The sequence below is a fragment of the Pteronotus mesoamericanus genome, unplaced genomic scaffold (assembly GCF_021234165.1).
Source record: "Pteronotus mesoamericanus isolate MK-2021 breed Mesoamerican mustached bat unplaced genomic scaffold, CSHL_Meso_final contig_657, whole genome shotgun sequence".
Classification (NCBI taxonomy): Eukaryota; Metazoa; Chordata; class Mammalia; order Chiroptera; family Mormoopidae; genus Pteronotus; species Pteronotus mesoamericanus.
Genome location: NW_026555229.1, coordinates 7,389,674 through 7,415,723, shown reverse-complemented (window position 1 = coordinate 7,415,723; position 26,050 = coordinate 7,389,674). Strand labels below are relative to the sequence as shown.

Sequence of the window (26,050 nt, the reverse complement as noted above, 5' to 3'; positions counted from 1 at the left end):
GAGGGAAGCCAATGAAGCTGACCATCAGGTCATGAAGAGTGAAATCATCAGGTTTAAAAGAAAAACAAGCTGAACAACCTGTTCCTTACGTAAACAAATGTGCGCAATCCTAGGGGGCGCTGAAGCAATAACTTTGGCATTCCAGCATACATAATCCTGCACTCTTACCCCAAAGATTACAACGAAGCGCAAGGGTACTCAGTTCAGTGTCCTCATCGCCCAGGAATCCGAACCCCCTCCTCCTGCCACCGCCTGCTTTGGGGGTGAGTACCCCACTGGACCAACTTGCAGCTATTTTGTAAATACACAGCTCTTTCAAGAATACTTCCCCAGACTACCCCTTTCCCACCCCTCCCTACCAGCTCCCAAAACTGCCATAACTGTGCCGGAAGTAGGGAAGAGGCTGAAAGCAGCAGGGGAAGCTTGAAAACAAAAGAAACCTGGGATAAGGACCAGGGGTTTCTATTTTCTCCCGTTCATCTTTCCACTTAGCCTAATGTCTTCCAGGAGAGTGTTACAGTTATTTGACTGGCTTGAGGACGAAGAGAAGAAGGTGATCTAAAACCCAACAGCAGTGGCAGTGGTGATCATCTCTTGGGCAGTGTGTTTTAATTTCCCCAACGTGCCCTCACTGGTGTTTGACTCCCCAAAGCAACTTTATATAGGATTATCTCAAGCCCTTCCCTGTCACTTCTGCTGGCTGTGGAATCTAGGCAGTGCACAAAGATAATAGGTTACGGATTTCATAACCGGTTAAGCACCAGCAGGATGCTGCTGCTGCTGCCGCCCTCCGGGTCTCAAGTCCCTGCGTCCTAAAATAGAGTTCTAATTTCACAACAGTAAACAGGCTTTGAAAACTAAAGCGCCCTCTGCAGATAAAAGCATCTAAGTCATCGTTTTTCTTTTGTGCCTAGCTGCTCGGGGAGAAAGGCAAAGATGCATTCGTTTATCTTTAAATTTGGTGTTATTTTAATCCTTTCAAGCCGAATAAAGAGCCGGCGTCGCGTCTCGATTTATATTTCCCTCCAGGGGACAAAAGAGGTGGCCCCAGGAATCCGCCGCCTGTAAAACGCGCCTTGGAAAACACAGGGGAGGCGAGCAGAGACTTAACCCCTTCCTGTCAGCCGGCCTGGACAGACTTTTAAGGGCGTCCTCCTCGACTCCCTATCCACTCGCCCCAGGTTACTCTAGTGGCCGGATCCCGTCTCTCCCCGACATCCTCCGGGTCTGCTGCCCCTGTGGAGTTCCTGAGGGATCGATGGGCAGACCTCCGCGGCGGCCCCTGGGCCCGGCCTCCAGGCCCGGCCCCCTAACTCGCACGGTCCTCCTTAAGGAGCTTCTGCGACCAGGAGTAGAGGCGGGTGTTTTGTTCTTATAAGGAGGAAAAGTTTCTGTAACAGCCAGGAAATGAGTAACTCCGAATCTCTTTAGATCCCGGCTGATGGAGGCTACGAGGCGGGAGCCGGCCAGGGTATCTCCGCCCCCGACCGTCTAATTGTCCACCGGGACGCTCTGCCGCTAACGCAGCCAAACCGCAGCTTCCGGGCCCTGGGGACTCGCCTGCGCAGCCTGGGCCCGCGCGGTCCTCCCCGTGACGGCGAGTGGGGACGAAGGCGAAGCGTAAGTCTGGGCCAGCAGCCGCGAGGCTCTGCGTCCTCCTCGTGGGTGGGAAGGTAGAAGGAGGCGATGGACACGGGGGGCGAGGCGGAGCTGCGCCCGAGATGGCGGCCTGGGGCGGGGGCGCAGGGGCTGCAAGTGGGACGAGGGGCCTCTTCGGGCCCCCATGTTGGGGCGGACTCTGGGGACCCCGCCGCAGTGCCCGAGCCAAGATGCGGCGCAGCGTCGTCTGGCATCCACGCCGGCGCTCCACGCTCAGCTCCAGCACCGGCCGCCGGCATCTCCGCTCCCGAGCGCCCGAATCGGGACCACGTCTTTGTTCCTACTGCTCCGACGATCCGTTACTTTTCAACGTCTGAGCAGAGTACTGGGGCTCAAAGACAAGCCTTGGGTCGGGGGCTGGGAGCCCCCGTCTTTAGCCAGCTCCTTTCTCGCCTGCCTTCCCCTCCTGGGAGGAGGGAGAAGGAGTGGAGCTTATTCTTAGTTTCAAGTAGTGAAGCTATGAGGTTGCTGGGGACGGATAAAGCCTCCGCGGCTTCCTCTTTTGGAACTGTTAGTGGAAGGGATCCGACGGAGTGCAAAACTTTCTCCTGGGGCTGCAAATAGTCTCTGCCACCTGACCCACAACTCCATCCCCAGCCATTTCCCAGTGTCTCCACCTTTCTGACTGCCGGCTAAGGGATTCAGAAGCCCCAGGGCCGGGCTTCCCATTCTAAATTTCTAAATGCTCCTTCTCTTAAAAAAAAAAAAAAAAAAAAAGGAAGAAAGAAAAGAAAAGGAAGGAAGGAAAGAAGGAAGGAAGGGAGGGAGGGGGGAGAGAGGGAAAGAGGAAGGAAGGAAGGAAGGAAGGAAGGAAGGAAGGAAGGAAGGAAGGAAGAAAAAGAAAAGAAAAGAAAGAAAAGAGAAGCTGTCCAGGAAGGGGAAATATTTTACAGATCCTCTCATTGATGGCACTTGGCCTTTTGCCCCTCTGCCTGGTGTGAGAAGGACCCCTGCCCCCACCCCCTTCAACACTAGAGGAGCACCAGGTACTGGCAGAGCCTGGTCTTCTGGACCTAAATCAGTTTCGGAGCTGTATTCAGTTTTCTTGTTCCTTTTAAAACCGCTTCCACTTTGGAGAGGCTGCCAGGTAACGCTAATCACTAATGGGTACCCTGTGCAGTCACAGGTCCAGGTTACCCACAGAATGGCATGGCACACACAGGCAGGATTGCTGCCATTCACTTCTTTACTGATAACATAATAGGCTGTGCTTTTGAGTTGTCCTTCCAGCCTACATGCCTAACTGGCCTTCATTGTTTGCTAATTCCATGTGTCTGCTGCTGCTCCAGGCCATTCCGCCCTCATATTTTCCACTTGTGGGTAACCGTGAAGTGGTTATACTGACTCTCCTCTCCCTGAGTAGATGGGAAGGCTTTTGTTCGAGTGCCATCCTTTAGCTCCAGAATTGTCAAAGATGCAGCATTTCAAGCTCCGTCCTTCAGGGGGCAAGGATCTGAACTTTTAACCTGATGCCATCGTCCCAGAACTTGTCACCTTACCAGAAACACGCTCTCAGCTTCTGTAGCACCCATGAGGAAAACAAAGAGGAGGGTGTGTGGGTGAACTTTTAATCTGAAGGCAAGTTCAGGGAGGAACTCCTGGGTAGAGGTTTCTGGCAAATTGCCCACCTGACATGGCACTGTCTGGGAGGTACCTGGGGTTGTATTTTTCCCTCTTGAATTCCCTGAAGTCAGTAAAGAGAAAGAAGGTGGGGGAGGTTTGCCTGATGCAGAGGGTACACAGCTTGGCGGGAGGCCAAGTGGCAAGCATCCTGGGCACAGAGCCCAGGAAGAGTAGAGTTGGACCGCTGGAGGGCAGAACCCCCCTCATAATAGCCCTTCTTTCAAGGGTCACCACTGCCAAATGGGGATGTGTCCAGAGGAGAAGGGGTGGAATGGTGTGGAGGTTTTGGGAAGTGTACTTGTGAGGGAGAAGAGAATGAACCAGCCATATTTCCTCTGAGGATGTAAGGCCTAGCAGCCCAGGGCAGTAGCCTTTAGGAATCTCAAGCCTGTCCCTTGAGAAAAGAAGACTTGTTCTGCCTGGCCTCAGAGACTCACTGGTTAGGAGAAGCAGGGAAGTGGATCTTCCTCACAAGTCAGAAGGAACCTGCCAACAACTAGAGCTCCTCAGTGGATAATGCGCCGCCCATTACTTGGCAGAGACAGGTGGCCAAGGAGAGTTACCAAGGAGAGGGTCCTTTCAACTCGGAGGTGAAGACTCTGCCAACTCCATGGCTGGGGCTGAGAGGCTCCTCAGTGGGGATGAGGTTGTCATGTTACTGGACGGGGGGGCCTGGCCCCCGGGGTCTGCTTAGGGCCAGCGGTAGTGTGTGGGCTCTTGACTTTATGTAGGGAAGATTTCACAAGTGCAGGTGACTATGAGGGTACGTTTATTAAAGCTGGGGCCAGTAGAACAAGGAAGGGCCTAGCATAGAGAATGCAACGGGAGAGCCTGGGCCAAGCTGCCTTAGCTCACTGGGAAGTCAGAGTAAAGGGGGCCTTGGGGACAAGTTCAGGGGATAAATCTGGGACAAGCTGCCCGTTTAGGAGTCCTGTGCCTGTGGGGAAAGAAGTGGGGGAAGAAGAGGGGAAAGTGAATGGCCAAGGATGCTCCCCAGAGGGAGAGAGAGCCAGGTCCTTTGTCTTGAGGCTTCTTTCTCTCTCTTGGAGGTAGGAATCTTAGGGAGGTCTCAGGGGAGGGTTTCAGAATATTCATCAGTTCTCCAGTTGTGCCCTTTCAGGATCGTGATCTCCACTGATTGGTCAAGGCCAGGGCAAGGGTCATTCAGTCATTGTAGTCACCCACCTGGTTTTGCTTCTTTCTTGGCCTGGAGCTGAAATACTACTGATGCCTAGGTGTTATCTCTGAGGAGTTGACATTTTGTATCTGGCTCTAAATTGCTCAAACATTGTGTTCAGCTTTCTGTCTGGGTTTCACTATTCCACTTGCCAAGGAATTTTCCTAGCTTCTTACTATCCTGTCTCAGTAGGGCAGCGTGGGGGGCTTTGGGAGCAAGTGCTCCAGGTGCGCGGGGGAGCTGAGGAGCAGGCCCTTATGTATGGCTGAGACCAGTCTGTCTGGACTCCCCTCTAATCCAGTCTGGCTGGGAAGGAGGACAGAGCCATGAGAATGCTGAGAGCGGATAAGATTAACACCCCCAGGGCCGCTGCTAGCCTGTTCTATCCTTTGCGTGAGTTAGAATAAGGGGTTCCTTCTAGGCAAGAAGCTCACACCTTGGTGCCATTTAAAAGAGGAGTCTCATCTGGGTGGACACAGCCAGGCAATCGGCATGTAACCTGGGTCCATCCTCACTCCCACCCCCAGCCGGTGTCCTTAAGCAGCACACCATCTGCACAACCATACACAGCAGCCTTGATAGCCAACTGTTAGTAGAGACTTAACATTCCCCAAAAACCACACTCCCTGTATTAACTCATTTAATCTTCCCAGTTGCCCTATGACATAGGTATTGTTATCCCCATTTTACAGATGAGGAAACTAAGGCCCAGCAAAGCAAAGTGTTCAGGAGCCTGGAAGCTGAATCCCAACCACTGAGAACTCCAAGCACAAGAAGCAAGTTAAGCTTAAAAATCTAGCTTGGTTGGGGTCCCTCATGGGAAGAAAGAGCAGTTGCCTTTTTCTTTCTTTGTCAAAGGAAGAAATACCGCTCTCACTCAGCTCAGATGGAGAGAAAGATGGAGAACTCATCTGGCAGAGAAAGGTACAGAAGGAAAGAGGCAGGCGCGGCCTTGATAGCTGATGGGAAGCCTGGCCCAAGCATCAGATGACTCCTTCTCAATAGCTGGGCGGTGTGAGGTGGCAAATCCAGTTTTGGAACCTGGCATGAGGGTGATGAGTAAGTGCCACCTGGGTGTGCCCCTCACCTAGGCAGAGACTCCCCCAGGAGCAGAACAAAGTGAGGTGTGTCTGAACATGTTCTTCTGACACTTCCTACCCCCTACTCCCCTGTCCAGGGCCTGTTCACCTGCAAACACCCTTCCCAGGCTCCCACTTCACAGATCCACCTTTAAGATCACTTATTTTCCATGCTATACATTTCGGCACTTAATCAGCTGGAGGAGAGCATTTTGCTATGTACGTACAGACAGACAGCATTTAAAACAAACCAGGCTTAGCCAATGAGGAATTCTCGATGCCTTAATGTCTCCTGGAGAGGGCTGGCTGGTGCCCAGCAGATTTCCCAGACACATCGAGTTGCGTTTGCATAAGTTTAACAACTAGACAGGTGGCCTGAATGGGTCAATAGGAAGCCAGGCACAGAAAAAAGGAACTTGGTCCCTAATCCGCACGCCTGTCCAGGGAAGTGGAAGGGCCAGGCCTGGCCACTTATGGCAGCCCCGTGGGGTCAGGCAGTCCTAAGGCAGGTGATTACTTTGGCTCCCTCAGCCACCTGGCCTCTTTGAATTTAAAGGGCCTCTGTCCAGGCCTTCTCGTGGTGGGTTTTGGAGGAGGGCAAACTTGGGTTGCATCCTGGCTCCACTGCCCAGTAGTTGCGTGTCCTCTGTGTTGGGGTAAGCACTTTGACTTTTCCAAGCCTTGGTTTTATCATAGTAAAATGGGGATAACCCCTCACAGGGCATGAGGACCAAGAGCTAAGCACAGTGCTTGGCACAGAGCAGCAGCATGGCTGGTATGAGCTCTTAAAAGACCCTACAGGTCAATTGAAAATCTACATTCTCTGCCAAATTCTCTGCAAAGAGCAAGGTTGCAGGGGCCCAGACTGTCCCAGATGGTGAAAAAGAGGTCATCGGTGCCCTTGTATATAGTGTGTTCTGAGGGCAAAGCTGCTTGTCCTGCCATTTCAGCCGACTCTGGGAGAGGGACGGTCAGGTTTGAGGCTTGGCCTTTCAGAGGCATCCAGAGGGAGGGAAGGGTGATAGAGGATTCAGGGAGAGAAACAAGGTCACGTGGGAGTGCCCAGGAGGTCTGTAGGATCCTCCTTGGCATTTTGGGACCTGTGATGTTTTCCCATAGAAAGCACACCCCCCTCCGTTCAGGTGGCTCACCCCGTGACATCAGTGGAATGGACGCACCATGCAGGTGACATCACTGTTGCCCAAGGCAACACCTCCACCTTGAGATAGAGAAGAGCAAGAACCACCCCAACTGTAAGACACAGGTTGAAGGAAAGGAGCACAGAAGGCGGAACATCCACAGGTGCATTTCCCAAAGGATGGGCAGGAAGAGGGAGGGGTTGGAGGTCCCAGGCCAGGGCTGTGATCAGGCTGGTCTTCTGACCTTGGGTTTGGCCCCAGGGAATAGAGACCACAGTGCTGCCAGCTGTGATCTTGTTTTGTTCTCTGAGCTGTGACGGGGAGCAAAGAGCATGATTCCTTCCACAGGGCTTCTGGCGGCTCCCATGGCTCTGGGCCTCCCCCTATAGCCTGCATCTGTGAAGCGGGAGTGGGGGAATCAGAACCGTGGCTTCCCTCTTCTTCATCCTCACTCCCAAAAGAAAGTGAGAAACAGGGATGCCCACATCCTTACGGTAGGGGGGCCTAAGAGAAAACCTTCATTCACTGATTGGGGCACCTATGTCATGTGAACCTATGACAGGCAAGGCACTAGGCCACGGATTCAGTGGTTGTATGGAGGTTTGTGATCAAGTGCACACGGAGAGGAGGATGTCTGGAATCCACTGCCCCAGAAGTTGGAAATAGAGCGGTATCTCACTGGCCACCTCCCACCCGGCTCTAGCATGCCCCGTAGAATTCCCACGGTTCAGTTAAACCTGTGGAATCCCTTCCTCCCCAGTAGTTCATGCAGGAATTCAAAGGTGTCTGAGATATACCTGAGACTGTGGGGTGGTGTTAAAGAGGACAGCCATAGGTGTCTTCTGTGTCCTGCCAAAGGGACATCCTGGGCACAGACGGTAGTGTTTGTAAGGCTGAACTCACTTGGCGATTCTAAGGCTCTTAACTTGGCAACTTATGGCTTCAGCCACGTCTCGTAAGGTGACGTCTCCTGTTTACCCTAAGATAGAAATTCCTAAGCAAGGACTGTTAGATGCCAGCAAAACAAATGAAAATTGCAGGAAAGAAAGAACTCCTTGCCTTAAAGAAAGGTAAAAAACTAAAGGACATGGTAGCTCCCTAAAGAGATTTCAGAATAGGAACTCCCTTGTCTTTCATCTTGAAGATCCTCGATTAGTTTTTGCCTTGTACAACTGATCACAACTTCAGGTGCTCTAACATAGTTTCACTGACTCCCAGCATATCAGTGGCTAAAGAAATTACCCTAATTTTTTGTATCAATGTAGTTTTTTCAGGGTTATAAATGAAAATTAGAGTATCATTAGCAGAGAATATTATTTGCAAATTGTGCTTTGGAATCTGGTCCTCTAATTACTTGCCATGACCTCTTGTTCAGAAAGTAGAATAGCCTTTTTCAAAAACAATAGTGGCTTCATCCATTGAGCACCTACTCTGAGCAAAGCCCCATCTCAGGGGCTTCGCATAAATTTATTTCTCTTCATAACATCCCTTTGAGATAGGTATTATCCCAGTGTTATAAGTGAAGAAACGGGCTCAGAGGGGCCAAGCTACTTGCCCAGAGTCACAGAGCTGAAAACAGCAGAGGCAGGATTCAAACCCAGATCCGTGCCTCCCAGAGCCTTTGACTCTTTCTGCCCCCTCAGGCCTTTGCGGGACATGCTAGCCCAGTGAACGTGAAGGTAGCCTACAGAATCCCACAAAATCTAAGCAGAGAGGACAACAGGCAGACCACCAACTCCAGGTTCCCTCTTGCTGTGACATGCTCTGTAATACTAGCTGATGGAGCTCAGTTTCCCTGTCTATTTAATGGGGAGAGTAGCAGCCAGTATCAGATAATATTCAGAGCACTTTGAAATCCTCAGATGGCAGTCCCTAGAAAAAATATAAAGCCCACAATTTTCAAATGACTCACTTCCAGGTGGATGACACAGTGGGACACTCGCTGCCTGGGAGGAGAGCTCCCTTTGAAGCCGTCCTGGGCCGCTCCTTTCTCCCCCTGGTTCTCCCTGCAGTGGTTGCAGGAGAGTCTCCTATCAGCCTGGATCAGACCAAAGGGAGGGCGTTGTCATAATTCTGGCCGTACTTGTTGGTGCAACACCACGTGCTCATAACAAACGGCTCTCCTGGGAGCCTGTTTCAATAGTCCTCTTAGTCGAAGACAGGGGACCCGCCTGAAGTTCATGAAAGGGTCCTTTGTTTGCTGAGACTTTGTTCCAGGGTCACTGAGGAGACAGGACCACAGGGTGCCTGGTTTGGAGGGGCTGGACAGGAGTGGGGGATGCCTGGCGCCCCTGTGTGGGGGCCACGCACCCACGCCTCCTCCCTGATGGCCCGCCCCAGTGTCAGAAGGGCCCTCGGTCCTTTTTCCTAGTCCACGACAGAGAGGGCTTACCCATCCCTTTGGCTGAAAAGCCATTTCAAATGCCCAGTCACACTCCCCGTGTCTCTTCATTAAGTCTTAACTCCCTGATCGATGCCTAACTTTCACCTAAATTGTCTCCTGCCTTTCCCTAAACAGTACAGGGGAGGTAAGCCCATAGGTGCGTTTCTAATATTTCACAGAAACCAGCCCACTGAGCAGCGTCATGGGAAGACTGAAGACTTGAGAGTTTGAGTCCTGGGTTTGAATTCTGACACTGAGATGTTGAGTGAGTGGCCTCACCGCTCTGTGCCTCAGTCTCCTTATCTGTAAAATGGGGATAGTGCCTCCTACAGAGCTTTCTTGTGACATAAAGAATTTTGCAAAATGCTTAACTCTCAATAAATATGGTACATTGGTTGCTATATTACTGACCCCTCCCATGGGTGACAGGGCCACGTGGCTTGCCGGTTTTCTCCAGAAAGGGTGAATTGCTCCTCACCGTGCCTGCGGTTGCGTCTCTGCGCCTTCTCTTACCTAAATTGCACCAAACCCTGTAATCTTCCATTTACCTTCCATTTCAAGGAGGTGGGTGTCGGGGGGAGAGGCAGCTGGGGGTCAAATAAACTGACAGCGGGTCCACTCCTGCGTCATTTTCTTGGTGTATGTTGGTGTGAGTGAGCCTGCAGTGAGGTGAAGGCCACCCGGGCCGTGGTCTGTCTCCCGGCTGCGCCCGGAAGGGTTCTCACTCACATTTCTCAAGGCACTTGCCACTGTTGGCGCTTTGCTTTTCTGACCACAGGGCGCCTTTCAGGGTAAAAAGCCTTAGGAGTTACTTCATTCATAACTTCCCACTCTACTCCCATTTCAGATTCGTACTCCTGGGAGAAAAGGCAGTAAAGTCCTTTCCTAGGCCTGACTCCATTCATTCATTTATTCATTCAGCAAGCATTCACAGAGCACCTGCGCCTTTGAGGCCGGGCATCAGAGACCAGCACTGGTTTGTCCTGGTAGGAGCCCAGGAGAGGGGAAGCTGTCATTTGATGCTGCGAGACTTGGAGGGGCAGCTGTGAGCTTCCCTGGTGCCAAGCATCCTGCTCTCCCTCTGTGGGAGCCCCTGAGGCCTTTAAAGAGAACAAGGAAGTGGGGAAGACAGCTTAACCACATCCCCAGACGTCTGGAGTTTCTGCAGGGGTGTTGGTAACCCTGCTCTTCGCACAGGAGCAGGGTTTAACAAGTTAAAAGGAGACTTGGCCTTATCACCCGTACCATAGCCAATGACAGTGTCCTTCACAGGGCACTGCCATGTGACTGCCGTGCCATGAGCAGCTGCCATTCTCGTACAAGTGGGAGAGCCAGGGTTCAAATACAGGCCTTCTGATCCCAGAATCAGGCCCCTTGGCTACTGTATGGAAGCCTCTACAAAGTGTTGAGCTCACCTGAGCTGAAGAGCTTGGGACTGTTTCTCTCTGGGTGACCTTGGGGCAGGAGGACTTGTCCTGGCGAACTTCGCACTGTTGTGGCTGCTTGCAGCCCGCCCCACTGTGTACCTGTTGTTGGTTCAAGGGCACCTACTATGGGCCACATGCCACCTCCAGCAGAAGCCAGGGCCAAGCGTGGGCATCACTCGCCGTCCCTTCATCCTGTGGCAGGAGAACGATATGGTTGTAGGTCAGTGTTGCTCTCTGTGATTCTCAGGGAGCGTGACTCTCAGTGGTCATAGATGATTCTGGGGATAGTTTTGCTGACAGTACCTGGCCTCGTGGTTGAGGCCCGCGCTTTCCTGGGAGGACAAGAACTGGGTTGCTGTGGCTGGGCGGCCCTGCTGTGGGAGGGCGGGGAGGCGGCTCTGCTGTTTGGCCCCAGGTCCCTGCAGCAGAGAACACAGCCAGGAGGCCAACCACAAGCTCTTAAGTTTTTTTTACAACTGGCTTAGCCTCCCCCTTGCCTTTGTGCCTCTTGCTGTTCTCCTTTATTAACATGAAAGGGATTTTAGATCTTTGCAAACGCAGAGCCCAAGTGTGTGTGTGTGTGTGCGCGCGTGCTCACACAGGAGGCCCACAGCACTTCCCTTCCTCCCCGCCCCTCTCTCCCTCTCCCCAGCCAAGATGGGGCCCAGGCATTGTGTCAGGTACCACCCAAGCCACGGGGGACCAGGGTGGGAGAACAGCCCAGGATTTCTCAGTGTGGGGGCCAGAATCCCTCTAAGCCTGGACGTGAGTAAGAGGCGGTAGGGTGGAGAGAGTGGGTGGGGAAACTGGCTTTTCTGTGGCCACGGAAAAACCCTGGGGGCCCATCACCCCATGCTGCGAGGTCAGGTTGTCTTTCAGCTGGTCTCTGGTCCCATCTAGGGATCACAGGGAATGGGGCTTGCTGGGTACCAGCAGTCTATTTAATTTCATCCATCCCCAGCTCTTCTATGAGTAGGGGCTGCTCGAGTCTGGGGAGGGCGTTGTGTCTCCTTTGTTGTCCTTTGTATTACTCTCTGGTTCCTGCTCCGCCCCCTCTGGTCTTCAAGCCAGTGTGTTCGCTGTTGTCTGGAACCTGCTTTCTGTCACTGCAGCCTGCCCTCCCTGCCCCACAGAGAAACTGTGGCTGGCTCTGAGGATTCTCTGTTCTGCTTGAGGCTGGGGGCGGGAGTGTGCAGAGAACACAGGGTGGAGGGAGAGACAAGGCAAGTTTGGTTAATGTTCCGTCTTCCAACCTGCAGGCACTCTTGTGGGTGAGATGGGTCCCACAGACAGAGGGAAATTGTGAGAACGACAAACTGAAGCCAGACTGACGTCTGACAGCGTATGAGGGCAGCTTCACCGCTGGATGTGGTTAGCACTGTGTTCTATCACTAGCATGCCCCTGTGATTTCAGGTCCAGAAATCTGAGATGGGGGGGCGTGTGGGCAGGCAAGGAAGACCCTTCTTAGGAAATGCTCCTTCCTAGAATGGAGCAGTGAAGCAAGCCTTCTTTTGAAAGGAGGTGTGTCCAGCATGCAGGGTGTGAGCATACTGGTACATTCCCAGGATCGGGCACGTCCTTAGTGTCGTGAGCCGGCAGCCCTGCGTTAGGTCCCTGCCAGACAGCCTGGGGAATGGCGAGACAAACAAGCCCCGACCGATGAGACAGAACTCAACAGCTCACTGATGGAATGGCAGCATCTGGAGCCTTAGGCCTGGCCTGGCCTTCAGCTCTTCTGCTCTCTTCCTGCTTGCGTGATTGCTCAACCTCTCAGTACTGTGGGCCCCTGCCTGGGAAATGGGACTGCGGCACAGGTGAGAGAGCTAACTAAGAATGAGCCACCACCTGTGCAAGTCGCCAGGCGCTGCCTGCACTCAGCGGGCTTCCCAAATATTCCATCTCCCTCCATTTGTTCTTCAGGCCCTTTCAAGAAAGAAAGATTTGTCTCAGGAGTGTGTGGAGGGAGATCAGAAAGGCTCCTGGAAACGGTTTCTGAGTTAGGCTTGGCAGTGAAGACCCTTGGGTAGGGTTTGATTGCAGAGACGTGAGATGTGGACGTGGTGCAGGGGATAGTGGGTAGGAGGTGTTCGAAGACAATGGATGACCTGAAGTGGCCGGGTCAGGCTGGAAGGGAAGCGAGGTGTCCTCTGAAGCTGCCTAGGGCCAGGCCATGAACATCAGGCTTCAAGCTCAGTCCTTTGTGGCATAGAAACGGGAGCCTCGGAAGTGGGAAGGGAGACCTCCAGAGCCAGGGAGGCTACCTGCAGTGACTGGGTTTGGGGACAGCTCGGAGGAGCGGATTCCAAAGGTCCATGTGAGCTGGGCCAGGGAGGTCTATCAGTGTGGAATCGCCAAGCTCTGGTGCTGAGCAGAGGCTGTGGCACAGTGGACTGGGACCCTGGAGGTGCCCAGCAGAGAGGGGAGGGCGAGTGGGGGACCAGGATCGGGAATTCAGGATGCATTGAGCTTTGAGACACAGTCAGTCTCCTGGGGCCGCTGTAACAGAATACCACAAACCGGGTGTCTGAAAACAAGAAAAATGTATTCTCTTTCAGTTCTGGAGGCCACATGTCTGAGATCAAGGCACCTGCAGTGCCACTCTCCCTTCAGATGCTCCTAGAAAGAAGCCTGCCTTGCCTCGTCCAGCTCCAGGTGGCCGCAGGCCTTCCTGGGCTACGGCAGCACCAGTCCAACCTCTGCCTTTGTCTGCCCTCACCTTCTCCTCTTGGTCTTTTTTCTCTTTTTCTGTCTCTTTATAAGGACTCATTGAATTTAGGGCGCACCTGGGAAATCCAGAATTATCTCTGCCCAAGGTCCTTAATTTAATTACACCTGAAAGACCCTTCCTTCCAATGAAGTCACCTAGGCTTCTCCTTTTGAGGACCACCATGCAACCTACTCCAGTGACTGTTGGACTGGGGGGACCTGAGGAGGAAGGGGGTGTGGGCCTGGACTCCGGGCTGGCAGGGGAGCCCCTCCCTCGTCTCTGGGACCTGCAGACCTCCTTGTCATCCCTTAGCCTCTACCCCTTTTCTACAATGCAACCTAGTCAGTCTGTCAGTCAGTCTCTCTGCCCCGAGACGCTGTGATTTTCCATGACGTCCTGTAGGTCAGGACCTCTGCTGTGGAGAGTCAGCGTGGCTGGACAGGAGGACGCTGTGTCCTTCCTGGGAGATTAATGGCCTCCCTGCCTTCTGCATCCTCTGGGACAGGAAGGATGTGGGCTCTCCCACCCACAGCAGGGAAGTCCAGGTTGCTCTCCTTCCTGTGCCTGGACTGTCCAGCCACACGACCCCAGTCCCAAGGATGGGACTGGCATCCTGGTGACTTTCTCTGCGGGGAGTGAGTCCTGAGGAAACCGAACGCTTGGGCAGGTATGACCGGGCACCCTCTGGGAGGCTGGCCAGTGTGGCCACGTGTGGCGGCAGCCGAGCTCACCTAGGTGAGAAGGCCGCTCCCCGCACAGTGCATTTCCCAAGGGCTCATCAGTAGGGCCGCCTCAGCCGGGCATGGGAAGGGGGTCTCTCCTCTCTGCTCTCTCGCTCTCCCTTGCTCCCCCGCACTCACCAGGGCCCAGTCTTGACCCTGGTTCCTCCTGAGCCCAGGTCTCTGCTCTGTCTGTCCGGGGCCTTCCCTGGGTTTAGTGGGGAGAAGTGGGACTCAGGTTCTCAGGCCCTGGGAACCACGGGCTTCAGCCTGTAATACCAAAGCTCCCTAGTGCAAGGTCTCTTTCTCTTTCCTCCTAGTTCCTTCTAGTCTCTGGGAAGCACGGGGGAAGGCAGTTTTATAAGCCCCAAGCACAGGCCTGGCACGCAGTCAGCCCGCATAAATGATGGTTATGGTTATTCTGAGGGTGGCTGCCAGGGCCGGCGGGAAGCACTGGAAGGAGCCCAGTGGCCAGGAGGTGGCAGGTCCGAGGAAGCTGAGCCTGGCTGGAGGCCCAGTGGGAGAGGTGAAAGGTGACACGGCGATGGTGGAAGGGCTGCAAAGGTGCAGAGCAGGGGTGGTGTTGGGGGCCCAGAATTGCACCCTTCCCACCCACTTTCACAATTACTTTTCGTTGGGCCTCTTCCTTCCTATGTCCCCACTTCCTTTTTTTGCCTGCCCCTCCCTCTCCTATGAGGGCGTGAGGCCCGCCAGGGCCCAGCCCCACCCCCAGTGCTGCTCAGCCCCTCTCTGCCCCCCAATCCCCCTCTTCCATCCCTATTTGGGGTGCAAATGGAAAGAGACCTCAGCCAGAGGTGCCCCGGCGGGGGCTGTATGGCCTTGCCCTTGTGGGGACGTGGGTCAGCTCTGCAGGGACCACCGTTCTGAAAGGATGGGAGCCAGTCATGTTGAGCAGCTGCGTGTTCACACTCCCCTTATCAAACCGTCTGTGTAGAGTCTGTCTGTCTACTGGTCCCGACTTAGGTGAAAAGGAAGCAGTTTGTGGAAACATGTTGTTCCCACAGCCAATCATGTCCTCCCAAATTCGTGACCAGTCAACAGCCACTGACGAACAGGGCGCCTGCAGTGCACGCAGACCCTGAGCCTGGTGCCCTGTGGGAGGCAAAGGCACATCAGCTTCTGGGCCTTGCTGGGACTGCAGGCGGGAAGGCAGGGACTGACTGGTGGGTGAGCTGACACAGGTAAAGAGCAGGAAGTGACCTGACCTGCCGCGGTTCAGCAAAGGGCAAAGCAGACAGGCACCAAGGGGCAGGCTCCCCGAACGCTGGTGCCCCTGGACTCAGCGGGGAAGCTGGCCTAGCACCGGCGTGGGGCATGGGCTTTGCTGGATGGAGTCGGGAATGAGGGAGGTAGGCCAGACCTCAAGAGGAGAGCTTCTCCAGGGCTTCCGACAGACCACCGCTGGGGCCCAGACTCCCAACCCGGACTCAGGGTCAGACTCGTGCTCTGCCTTCAGCCTGTCCTTTCTCACAGTCCTGTTTCTCCAAGTCCTGGGAAGCTTGAGGGACAGCTGGCCTGGAAGATGTGAGTGGTCACTACAGACAGTGGTACCAGGGAGGTGCCATCGGGCAGAGGGAGGTGGCAGGGCTCACTCGTCCGCTAGGGAGGTGAAGGGAGAGCACAGGAAGGGGACTGATTGCAGACAGGGGCTCTTAGAAGCCACCCTGTGGACCTCCCTGTCCATCAGTCTCTTCATAAGATAGAGATGTTACAACTACCTGATATTCTGAAAATTAAAGGACAAAACACATACAAAGTACATAGCTTCCTAAATGCAGGCTGTTAATTGAATACATCATCGCTTTCACTGCTGCTCTCTGTGCGGAAACCCCTGTGAGGTCCAACCTGCCTGGACCACCTCTGCCTCCACCCCTCCCAGTCAAATGCATCTCTTCTTTAGGCCTCGGTTTCCTCATCTGTAAAATGGGCTTAGATTAGTATAGCTAAATTCTGACACTAAATGTGTGGCATTATTGCCCCCAAACGACCGTGTACCTCCTTAGCTGGGACTGCAAAACTCCAGCACAAGGCCAGGCACACAGTAGGGGTTCAGCCCAGACTTATCAACAGTTTGGGCCGCCCTGGCTCCTTCTTTCTCAGAGGGCCCAGAGCCTAAGCAGTGAGAAAATGACCCAAATCACCCTGTGGGGCAACAGGTGCCCTCCCCTGCCATCAGCCACCTCCTGTATTCCGTTTCGTAAGAAAGCACACGTGCTGCCTCTTGGGCTCAGGATGACGAGCAAGGGCTGCAGCAAGGGCTGCATTTGCTGTTGTAATTAGCAGAGCTAATTGCATCCTGCGGGCTGGGTGTGGGGCAAAGCCTTGGAGACCTCCAAAATCTGGGCTTCAGAGACATTCAGGAGTCCCACCCCCTCCTCCCTGGGGGCCCTCCCTGCTTGGGCAGGGGTGAACTCAGACTCTAGCGGGCATGAGAGCCATCTGGAGGGCTTGTGAACAGGCACATGCAGGGCCCCAGCCCTGTAATTTCTGATCAGCAGGTCTGCAGTTGCACCTGAAAATTTGCATTTCTAACAAGTTCCCAAGTGATGCTGAGGCTGCTGTGCTGGGAACCAAATTTTGAGAGCCACTGTCCCAAGGGGATTGCCGGGCTGCCAGGAATGGGGTCCTGGTCACCCCTACTGCTGAGGCTACAGTCAGCCAGCCCTGGGTGGGGTAGGCGAGCCATGTAGTAGAAGGCACACAGATGAACACATCATGGGGTTGAACACAGGCTCCCACTGCTCCTGGTTTGTTGTAAGAATTCCGCCTGGAAGGAGGCAGGGAGGTGGGTATGGAGCCGAGGGGATTCACACCCTCATCCCCCCAGCAGGCGGGCACAGGGATGATCTACAGACAAGGAAGGGTCCTCGATGAACAGGGATGAAACTTCTCATCCACTGCCTTTTTGTGGCCTGTTGCTCACGCCACATTTATGACTCACAGTTCATTCGGGCCTGTGGCATAGTTAGTTGGTGGCTGTCTGCCTCCCCAGTGTGGCTGTCATGCTTTTTTACTGCTGAGGATCTTTGTCGGCCCTGCAACATCCAGCACGTTCCTTGCATACAGTAGGTGCTCTGTAAACAAAGCACTGTGGAAAGGACCTGGGCTTTGCAAGTGGATGCAGACAGGACAGGCTGGATCTTAGCCAGGCTGTACCTTTTCTAGTTGTGTGGCTAGAAAAGTACCTCATCTCTTGGGCTTTGGTTAACTCGACTGTTAATAGGGATAACCCACTGCTTAGAAAATTTGGTTAACTCATCTGTTAATAGGGACAACCCACTGCTTAGAAAGTTATAGGGGTCCCTGCGTACAGTGGCCCACCACATCCTAGTGAGGGCTTGATGAATGGAACTCTCAGTGGCATTCACTGGATTAACCTATGGTGGGGGAGCCGTAGGGCTCTGGGGAATGCAGGAGCGAGGGACCCCAGGGAAGGGAGGGATTTCACCCCCAAGGTCTGGCCAGGCTCAGAGTAACGCATTGGTTCTGGTTGACCACCTGCCGGCCTCTGCCCTTGTGACCCTGGCCCTTTGCCAAGCTAAGTTTAGCTGTGACCTGCATGGGCTGCCATGCCCTGTGGGCAGGGGCTGGGGTGGAGAGGAACTCAGCAGGCTTCCTGCCGGCTTCCTCGCAAGCAGATAGACACAGCCCTCGGTGTGCCCTGGTTTATTTTCAAAGCCACATCCACCAATGGGATATCTCAGAGCACATGTACAAGGCAGCCTCATAGAGATGAGAGCTTTGGGCTAAGGCAGAGGTGAACATCCTTGAATATGGGGGAAAGGGGCCCTTTGGGAAGGACAGAGGGTTGGGGGGGTTGTGAGAGGCCCCCAGTTACCTGTCCTGTCTCCATGGTCTCCAGGAAGTCTTAACTGCTGAGATGCCCTCCCCTCATATTTTTGACCTCGTGTTCCCCAGGGCAGTGTTCCCTGTGATGTGGTTCGGGGAGGGGAAGTAGCAGAGGCTTTGAACTCAGCCCCATCTAGTACTCACTGAGCAGTCACAGCCCGGCCCATTCCCCATCCCTTTGGGTTCCATAGGCAGGGCCAGCTATGCAGAGGTTAACAAGGAACAAAGTGACCACTGGGATTTCATCTTATCCCTGGGAGGATGTTGAAGTTTTAAGTAAGGCATAAGTCAGCGGGAACTCTACCTCCAGGAGAATCCAAGGCTCAGAAGGCTTCTCCCCTTTGCTGGGGGGCAGGGTGGATGGAACGGTGTGCCAAGAGACAGCAATACTAAGGGAGCATTTGTGCTTTCAGAGCACTTTTGAGCGTGTGTTCCTCCACACCCCTGCAACTTCAGGCAGGGCTGGTGTGCTTAACAGATGAGAAAATAGACTGAGATGGGGAGGAGCAGGTGTTGCAAGGGGCCTGCTCTTTGCCAGGCACTGTGCTAAGCACTTGAGATAGATTATCTCACTTACTAACCCAATCTCCCTATATCCGAGCTAACTGGGGCCTGTCCACATGGCGCCTGGGTGAAAAACCCAACAACCAGTGCTTGAAGGAACAGGTCTTTATTTAAAAGATTCCAGCCCTGTGGGGGAGGGGCTTAGAGGACTTGAGCTTGGAGCCCTGTTCTCCCTCGAGGCCCAACACTTCTCTTGCTGCTCAGAAGGCTATAAAAGCCCTAAAAGTTCCCCATCTCCTTATCTGAATTTTAGCCAGCTGCTCAAGCAGCCTCACAGCAGCTCTCCTCTTCAGGATCTGGGCTAAATTGTCATCAACCTCCATGTAATAGTCCAGGAAAGCATGTGCCGTGGTGCACTGGATCATGGTGAGGTTCAGGAAAGACATACTGCATTTTGCCATATAGAATGCGCTCTCGTGTGTAATGCACACCCATGTTTTTGTGTGCATTATATGGAATTGTTATGGAATTATGGAATTGTTATGATGCCCATAGTATGTAATCATTATACCCATACATAATGCACATCCTTAGTTTTTCCCTCAAAAACTTGGGCAAAAAAATGTGCATTGTACACAGAAAATACAGTAAGTCCTGAGAGTCCAGATAGAGTCCAGTTTGCAAAACAGCACGTCAGTGCCTTGCAAGGGAGAGTCTTCGGAGTCAGCTAGAGCAGCAACATCTCTCCTTCCTTACTACACCAGGCCACACGGCTGGATCCTGACTACAAACTACATAGTCGCTTGCTTGCTTCTCCCTCTCACATGGCTGCACATTATTCCTCCCTCATGGCTCTTCTGCTCCTTTCCAAGCTGCATGGCTGAATCTCCCTTCCCTGCCAGCTGCATCGTGGCTCTTCCTGCACACTCCTCACTCCCAGCAACATGGCTTCTCTCTTCATGGCTGCCCACCCTTAGTGTAAGTCCTGACCTGGAGCCTCCTGTGTGACCTCATCTCCAACTCCTCCTACAATAAACTACAGTTGCCACCTCTTCTCTATTGTTTACATATATTAGGCTAGCCGCCACTCCCATTCAGGGCAAGAGTGACTCAGTGATCCAGGGGGAACCTGCCTCCCCTGGCTGCTTCAGAAGTCAGAATGCACCCTTAAAGTCACGCCCACCTGCCCACCTTACCCCAGGCGGTAGGTAGCACAGCTATTAAACTAGCCTTTGTTATAAAAAGTATCTTAAGCCAGATAGTCACCTCCGCCCATCCCCCAGCCAAGGGCTATGGAGGTTTTCTCCTATTTTCCTGGTGTACCCCTCGCCCTATACCCCATTACATCCCTGTGAAGGGTACACTGCTATTAGCTCCATCTCACAAGTAAAGCAGTGGAGCCCCAGAGAAGCCGAGTGACTCCCAAGACCTCTCAGCAAGGAGCAGCCCCATCTGCTTCTGCAGCCTGGGCTCCTTCCGCTGTCTTTCCATCATGCTCCTGTCCAGGTCTTGCTTGTAACCCTACTCTTGCCAGTGTTATTGTGGGCTGCCTGCGTCCTGCCACAGCTCCTTGTAAGGGCGTCTCATGGCCCACCCCATCTAAACACCTCCCCCACTCCCCACCGCAGGAAGGTTCACCTGTGATTCCCATCCCATCAGAGCTTCTCTTTTATAAGAAAACTTGCTGGGGCAAGCATTTTGCTAAGTACTTTATAAGGATTCTCTCAATCAAGCTTTACCATGGAGGTATATACATGAAGAGGCTGATGTTCTGAGAAGTTGAGTGATTTGCCCAAGGCCACATGCCTAGTAGGTACAGGTGCTAGCCCAGTCTGTCTCCTCCAGAGCCCATCCTGGTACCCCCTCCTACGCGGAGTCAGTTGGTTTGGGGTTTGGAACCTTGCTGCCCCAGGACAAGGTGGTTCCTACAGCCGCTCACCTTCTAGCAGGCACAGGGAGCCCCATGGAAGCCGTCAGGTAGAGAGGGCTTTCTAGTTGAAGGGCTTAGCAGTGGCACCGCTCCCCAGCCGGGGCACCCTGCCCTGAGCCAGCATGGAGGCTGACCTGCCGGATTGGGAGTTGCCAAAGGCTACTACTGTGACTTGGGGGAACCTGCTGTGCCCCACGGTGGCTGCCCGTAGTACAGAGGCCCTGAAGGGCCTCAGACCCTCAAGTTATCTCCTAATTGGCTGCTGCCTGGTATTCTAATATTAATACTCCTTTATCTGAAAACTCTGATGCACACCAGTCAGCCAGTCTCATGACTTGGCCTGGGACCACCCTGGCAAAACTTTCCATTGGTGGTTCTCTTATGTCATACCCAGGGCTGACCTGTTTCTGCAATCATCTGACAAGCTGCTCCTTGTCTTGGGTAAGAAAAGCTGGCTGGCTGCCCCCCTACTTTTTCGTCGCCCCCGCCCCCCCTTCCAGACTGACTTCCTGCACTTTCTCCTGTCCTCCACTTCCTCCTCAGGTGGAAAATGCGCTCTCAAATTCAGCCACCTCTGAGGCCTGACCGTGTGGGCACACTGAATTCGGCTCCCAGCGGACCCCCCTCCCCACCAGCCCGGGGGCTTCTGCTGACACACCCATCTGTGCACAGGGTGGAGTCGCACCTGGGCAGCCGCTCAGGTCATTTACATCCTGGCACTGCCGGGTAGAAACTGCAGAGCTATCTTTACCTGATGACAAATACCTGCTGCTTGGCACCACCAGGGTATGACCCAAAACAGGTGGTTTTCAGGGTGCAAATTCAAGATCAGGGAATGAGCTCAGGCAAAACGAAGGTGCTTCTATTAGCATGTGTTGACTTGTGCGTGGCCGGGGAGGAACCCTCTGTATTCTCTTCATTGTTCAACAACAAGCTCATTTGGTTATTTGCTCTCCTAGCTGAGGTCTCAGGCAGGAAGGAGGCTGGGCAAGTGGAAAAGGCCCACTGTTACTTCCCAAGGTTTCTGCCAGGGAGCAAAGAAGGCATACTGTAAGGCTTACACTGTAAGACAATGCTTCTCAGACTTTGATGTGGATGGTATTAAAATGCAGATTGTGGTTCAGTACATCTGGGGTGGGGCTGAGATTCTGCTTTTGTAACAAACTCCCAGAATATACTGCAGCTGCAGAGTATGAATGACAATGATTGTAAAGAGTTAGTTAGCACTTCCCCAGAAGACCCTTGAGACCTAAAAATTCATTTATCCTGGAGGAAGAGAGTGTCTCCTTTTACAAGTAAGAAGTAGCATTTTAAGGTCAGATGCCTTGCGGTAGAAAAGCCAATGACTGGTTTGTCTCCAAGATTGTCCTGGGAAAGACCCAGGAGATGAATGTCTGAATTTGGGGTGGGGTCTTCCAGGTAAGAAGGAAAGGTTTGCAGGAAGGAAGATAAGGGCTCAAAATAGCCACAGAAACGTTGCTGTTCAGTGAAAACATGCTGACACCGTTCACTGTGCTCTCTCTGAAGTATGCGCGGATCATCATGTCTATCAGTTCGGAGACCCCATGGGTGCTGTGGCTTCCCTGGGGAGCAGTGAGGAAGCTGGGGCTCATGGATGTAAGCTAGCACGCCCAGCATCACACAGAGAGTCAGTGACAGGGCTGGCTTTGCGACCCAGCCCTCTCATTCTTAGGCCTGGGTTATATGCTCCCCTAGAACTGGGGGTGGGTTTTTCTCTACTCAAGTCTTAAGGACTGGGAGTATTAAAGGGGTGGTTCCCAGGGAAAGTGGGGTGCTACTGTCAGAAGGAGGAATGTCTGGGCAGACAGCAGAGGTCCATCACGTTGGGTTGTTCAGCCCAGATTGCTGGTGTGGGACGTTGGGGTTCTTGTTCCCCAGGCTACACTGAAACAGTGAGATGGTGAGCAGGGTGTGGGGAGAACTATAAGGCATTCCCCAGCTCAGCAGGGCAGGAGTTGGTGGGAGAGTCCAGGGAAGAAGTGGTATTGAGGGAAGCTTCATGTAACTGTTGGTCTCTTTGTGCTCCCAGGAAAGCTCCAACCATGGCACTGGGGCTCTTCCGTGTGTGTCTGGTGGTGGTGACAGCCATCATCAACCACCCGCTGCTGTTCCCACGGGAGAACGCCACAGTCCCCGAGAACGAGGAGGAGATCATCCTCAAGATGCAGGCACATGAGCAGAAGCTGCAGCTGGAGCAGCTGCGCTTGGAGGAGGAAATGCAGCTGGCAGTGGAGACAGAGGCCCCGGAACAGGTGGCAGAGGAGGGCCAGCAGGACATTGAGAGCCACACAGCCTGGGACCTGTGGAGCACGCTCTGCATGATCCTCTTCCTGGTGATTGAGCTGTGGCGGCAGGACCACCAGGACGGCCTGTCCCCCGAGTGCCTGGGCGGGGATGAGGACGAGCTGCCTGGTCTGGAGGGCGCCCCGCTCCGAGGCCTTACCCTGCCCAACAAGGCCACACTGGACCACTTTTATGAGCGCTGCATCCGGGGGGCCACAGCTGATGCGGCTCGCACCCGGGAGTTCGTGGAAGGCTTTGTGGATGACTTGCTGGAAGCCCTGAGGAGCCTGTGCAACCGGGACAGGGACGTGGAGGTAGAGGACTTCATGGGGGTGGACAGCATGTATGAGAACTGGCAGGTGGACAAGCCGCTGCTGTGCCAGCTCTTTGTGCCCTTCACACCCCCTGAGCCCTACCACTTCCACCCAGAGCTCTGGTGCTCCAGCCACTCGGTGCCTTTAAATCGCCAGGGGTACGGCCAGATGAAGGTGGTCCGGGCTGACATGGATACATTGGGCTGTATCTGTGGCAAGACCAAGCTCGGGGAAGACATGCTCTGTCTCCTTCACAGCAAGAACAATGTGGTACGGCCCAGCGGCGAGGTGGAAGACCTACTGTGTGCCAGAGATTCCCCGTACCTGGACACGATGCAGGTCATGAAGTGGTTCCAGGTCGCCCTCACCAGAGCCTGGCACCGCATTGCCCACAAGTATGAGTTTGACCTGGCGTTTGGCCAACTGGATACCCCAGGGTCCCTCAAGATCAAGTTCCGCTCAGGGAAGTTCATGCCCTTCAACCTGATCCCTGTGATCCAGTATAATGACTCAGACCTGTACTTTGTCTCCCACCTTCCCAGGGAGCCTTCCGGGGAGACCCCAACATCCAGCACTGACTGGATCCTGTCCTTTGCTGTCTATGAGCGACACTTCCTCAGGATGACATCAAAGGCACTGCCCGAGGGCTCCTGCCACCTCAGCTGCTTGCAGATTGCCTCTTTCCTGCTCTCCAAGCAGAGCCGCCTAACTGGCCCCAGCGGGTTGAGCAACTACCACCTGAAGACGGCGCTGCTGCACCTCCTGCTCTCCCGGCGGGCCACCGACTGGAAGGCCGGGCAGCTGGACGCTCGTCTGCATGAGCTGCTCTGCTTCCTGGAGAAGAGCCTGCTCGAAAAGAAGCTCCATCACTTCTTCATCGGCAACCGCAAGGTGCCTGAGACCATGGGACTCCCCGAGGCCGTGCGCAGGGCTGAGCCTCTCAACCTCTTCCGGCCCTTCGTCCTGCAGCGAAGCCTCTACCTGAAGACAGTGGACTCTTTCTATGAGATGCTTAAGAATGCCCCAGCGCTCATTAGCGAGTACTCTCTACACATCCCCACAGACCATGCCAGCCTGCCCCAAAAACCTGTCATCTTGTAGAGCAGCCCGAACCTCAAGGGCCAAGATATAGGGCATCCCACACGCCCACCCCCAAGGGCATGTGCAGGCCCTGTCCTGAGGAAACGGCAGGCTTTGTTGGGAGCCATGGCGAGCCTGCCAGAAGCCAGGCCCTGTCATGTGGAGGGAAGAGAATCCAAGCTGGAAGCTAGTATGCTTTTACACGTTGGGCTGGCCGGTGAAGCTGTTTTCTGCATTTGGGGCCTGATCTTTTGCAGCTTACTTCTGGATCATCACGAATGGCCAAGATGATGACGGAACACTCTATGAACACTGAGTTGGAGACCATGCAACATCACTGTGGTGTAATTCTTTTTACATCCCAGGTCCAGTCTTTACTTGAATATCAGCAGAGAATCAAAGGGATGCAGACAGGGATCCGTGATACAAGTGTACACCCCTATTTCCAGTAACCCTTGGCCCCAGGCATCTGCAGCCAAAGCTCTAATAGGGACAGATGTGGGAATTCACAACGGTCCGCTCACAGCCTGCACAGTAGGGGGCCCACTGTGGGTGCCATTTTTTTTGTACTGTTTGGAGACAAGACCTAGTAGATTCAAGGCCCCACGTGGCTAATGTCTCTGTTGCACAGAAGTGGGTACTTGGTGGCAGAGAAGTTTAAGTTGGCTACTTTTTCAGCGCCACACCTCATTCAGGGTGTACCCCCGTCTCCCTGCCCCTTCCCCCAGCTTGGTGCTGTGTCCCGAGCGCCATGGGCACCACATACCATGCTGGGTACAAATTCAGTGGTTCCTCGCCCCACCTTTTTCTCTCCACAGCACGTGGGAATGGGTAGATGCTGACGGTGGAAGCTGATAGAGAAAGAGGCACAGGGCGGCTGGGGTGAAGGGCAGCCTAGCACCTGGGGTGCTGGAGCCTGCCCGGCAGCCTGGCCTCTGGTGCCCAGTTCAGGGGAGGTGGCAAAACTGAGAGACGAGGAATGCCATGGCCCTGAGGGCCCCAGTCCTAGAGCAGGACGTACCTGGAAGCAAGAGCCGCTATGGAAACCAGGCTCCTCTCTGGAAGCCCCGGGCCCCTCAGCCGTCACTCCAGCAGGGTTTCCTCGCTACACACACTGCCCATTCTGGGTGGGCCTTGCTGGTCGCACGGATGACTGAAACCCTAGGAGCCCCGCAGAAGCTTGGCTAACTGGCAACACACAGGGACAGCACTGTGGGCACAGCTCCCAGGCCACAGAGAGTCCACCTCGGTACTGCTGGGGGCTGCGGTCACTTGGCAGGCCCCGGAGCCTGCAATTGGAGCTGGCCTCTGTCTCCAGACCCGGTTCAGAAGGGTTGGGAAGCATTCCTCCTCTACTGTGGCTTCACTGGTCCTTTGGGATTTCCTCTCTAGGCACCGCCTCAGTAACCCTTGCAGGGGGCTTAGGAGGAGGCAAGAATGAGTGTGCCTTCCAGACAGCACATGCGGTTCCACGGGGCGTCTGACTCACCACCAACTGAAGAGAGGATATTGTCCCTACCGAAAGAGTGCTCTCCCCTGGCCTCAGAGTGCTCAGGAGGGACAGTTTGCCTGACAGGATTTATTCGGGGCAGGAGGCTCAGCCGCAGCAGGGCCCTGAAGCCTGCAGGAAGCCGCCCATGTGAGCTGGAGTTGGATGGAGCAGGGCTTGGGTCTGCCCCTCCCCAGGCCACCAGTGGCTGGCCTTCCAGGGACCAGTCCTGCCCACGTGGTCTCCAAAGTAGCCTCGAGCCCCTCATTCTGCTGGGTTTCATTTCCAGAATCTGGCCGAATTTCCTTATTTATTATCCCCTGTGCCTTTCTTTTCCCTTCCTCATCTTTATCTTGTTATGCTTGGAAGAGACCCCAGCAACCAAGACCCAGCCTCCAGAGGCCAAGACCAAGCCAGACTCTCCCTCAGCTTCCCCTTTGCTTCCAGGAGAAAGTCCACTGAAAAAAATTACCTTGTTTATACAGAGCGGACAGAACTCAGCAGGGAAATGGGAACCTTTTATGCACCGAAGTGGCTTCTGAAGCAAAAAGCAGCAAGGCTCTTGATGTTTCATGCTGCCTTATTTATATTAAAGGAAGAATTAAATTCTTGCAGAGTAGAAACTGGTCGCAGTGTTTGTTTTTA

General features: G+C 54.0%; 1 protein-coding gene across 5 annotated transcripts; it reads left to right on the top strand.

Annotated features, from left to right (window-relative positions):
* Positions 1-177: 177 nt before the first annotated feature.
* Positions 178-26,050, top strand: ITPRIP (inositol 1,4,5-trisphosphate receptor interacting protein). Of its 5 annotated transcripts, none has more exons than XM_054581472.1 (3): positions 178-263; positions 1,432-1,620; positions 22,269-26,050. In XM_054581472.1, the coding sequence occupies exon 3, from the start codon at positions 22,282-22,284 to the stop codon at positions 23,935-23,937; it is 1,656 nt and encodes a 551-aa protein (XP_054437447.1). In that variant the 5' UTR covers positions 178-263; positions 1,432-1,620; positions 22,269-22,281; the 3' UTR covers positions 23,938-26,050. The 5 variants fall into 5 exon arrangements, with proteins under 5 accessions (XP_054437447.1, XP_054437446.1, XP_054437449.1 ...); XM_054581471.1 differs by having other exon boundaries at positions 1,030-1,620; XM_054581474.1 differs by lacking the exons at positions 178-263; positions 1,432-1,620 and adding an exon at positions 6,734-6,840.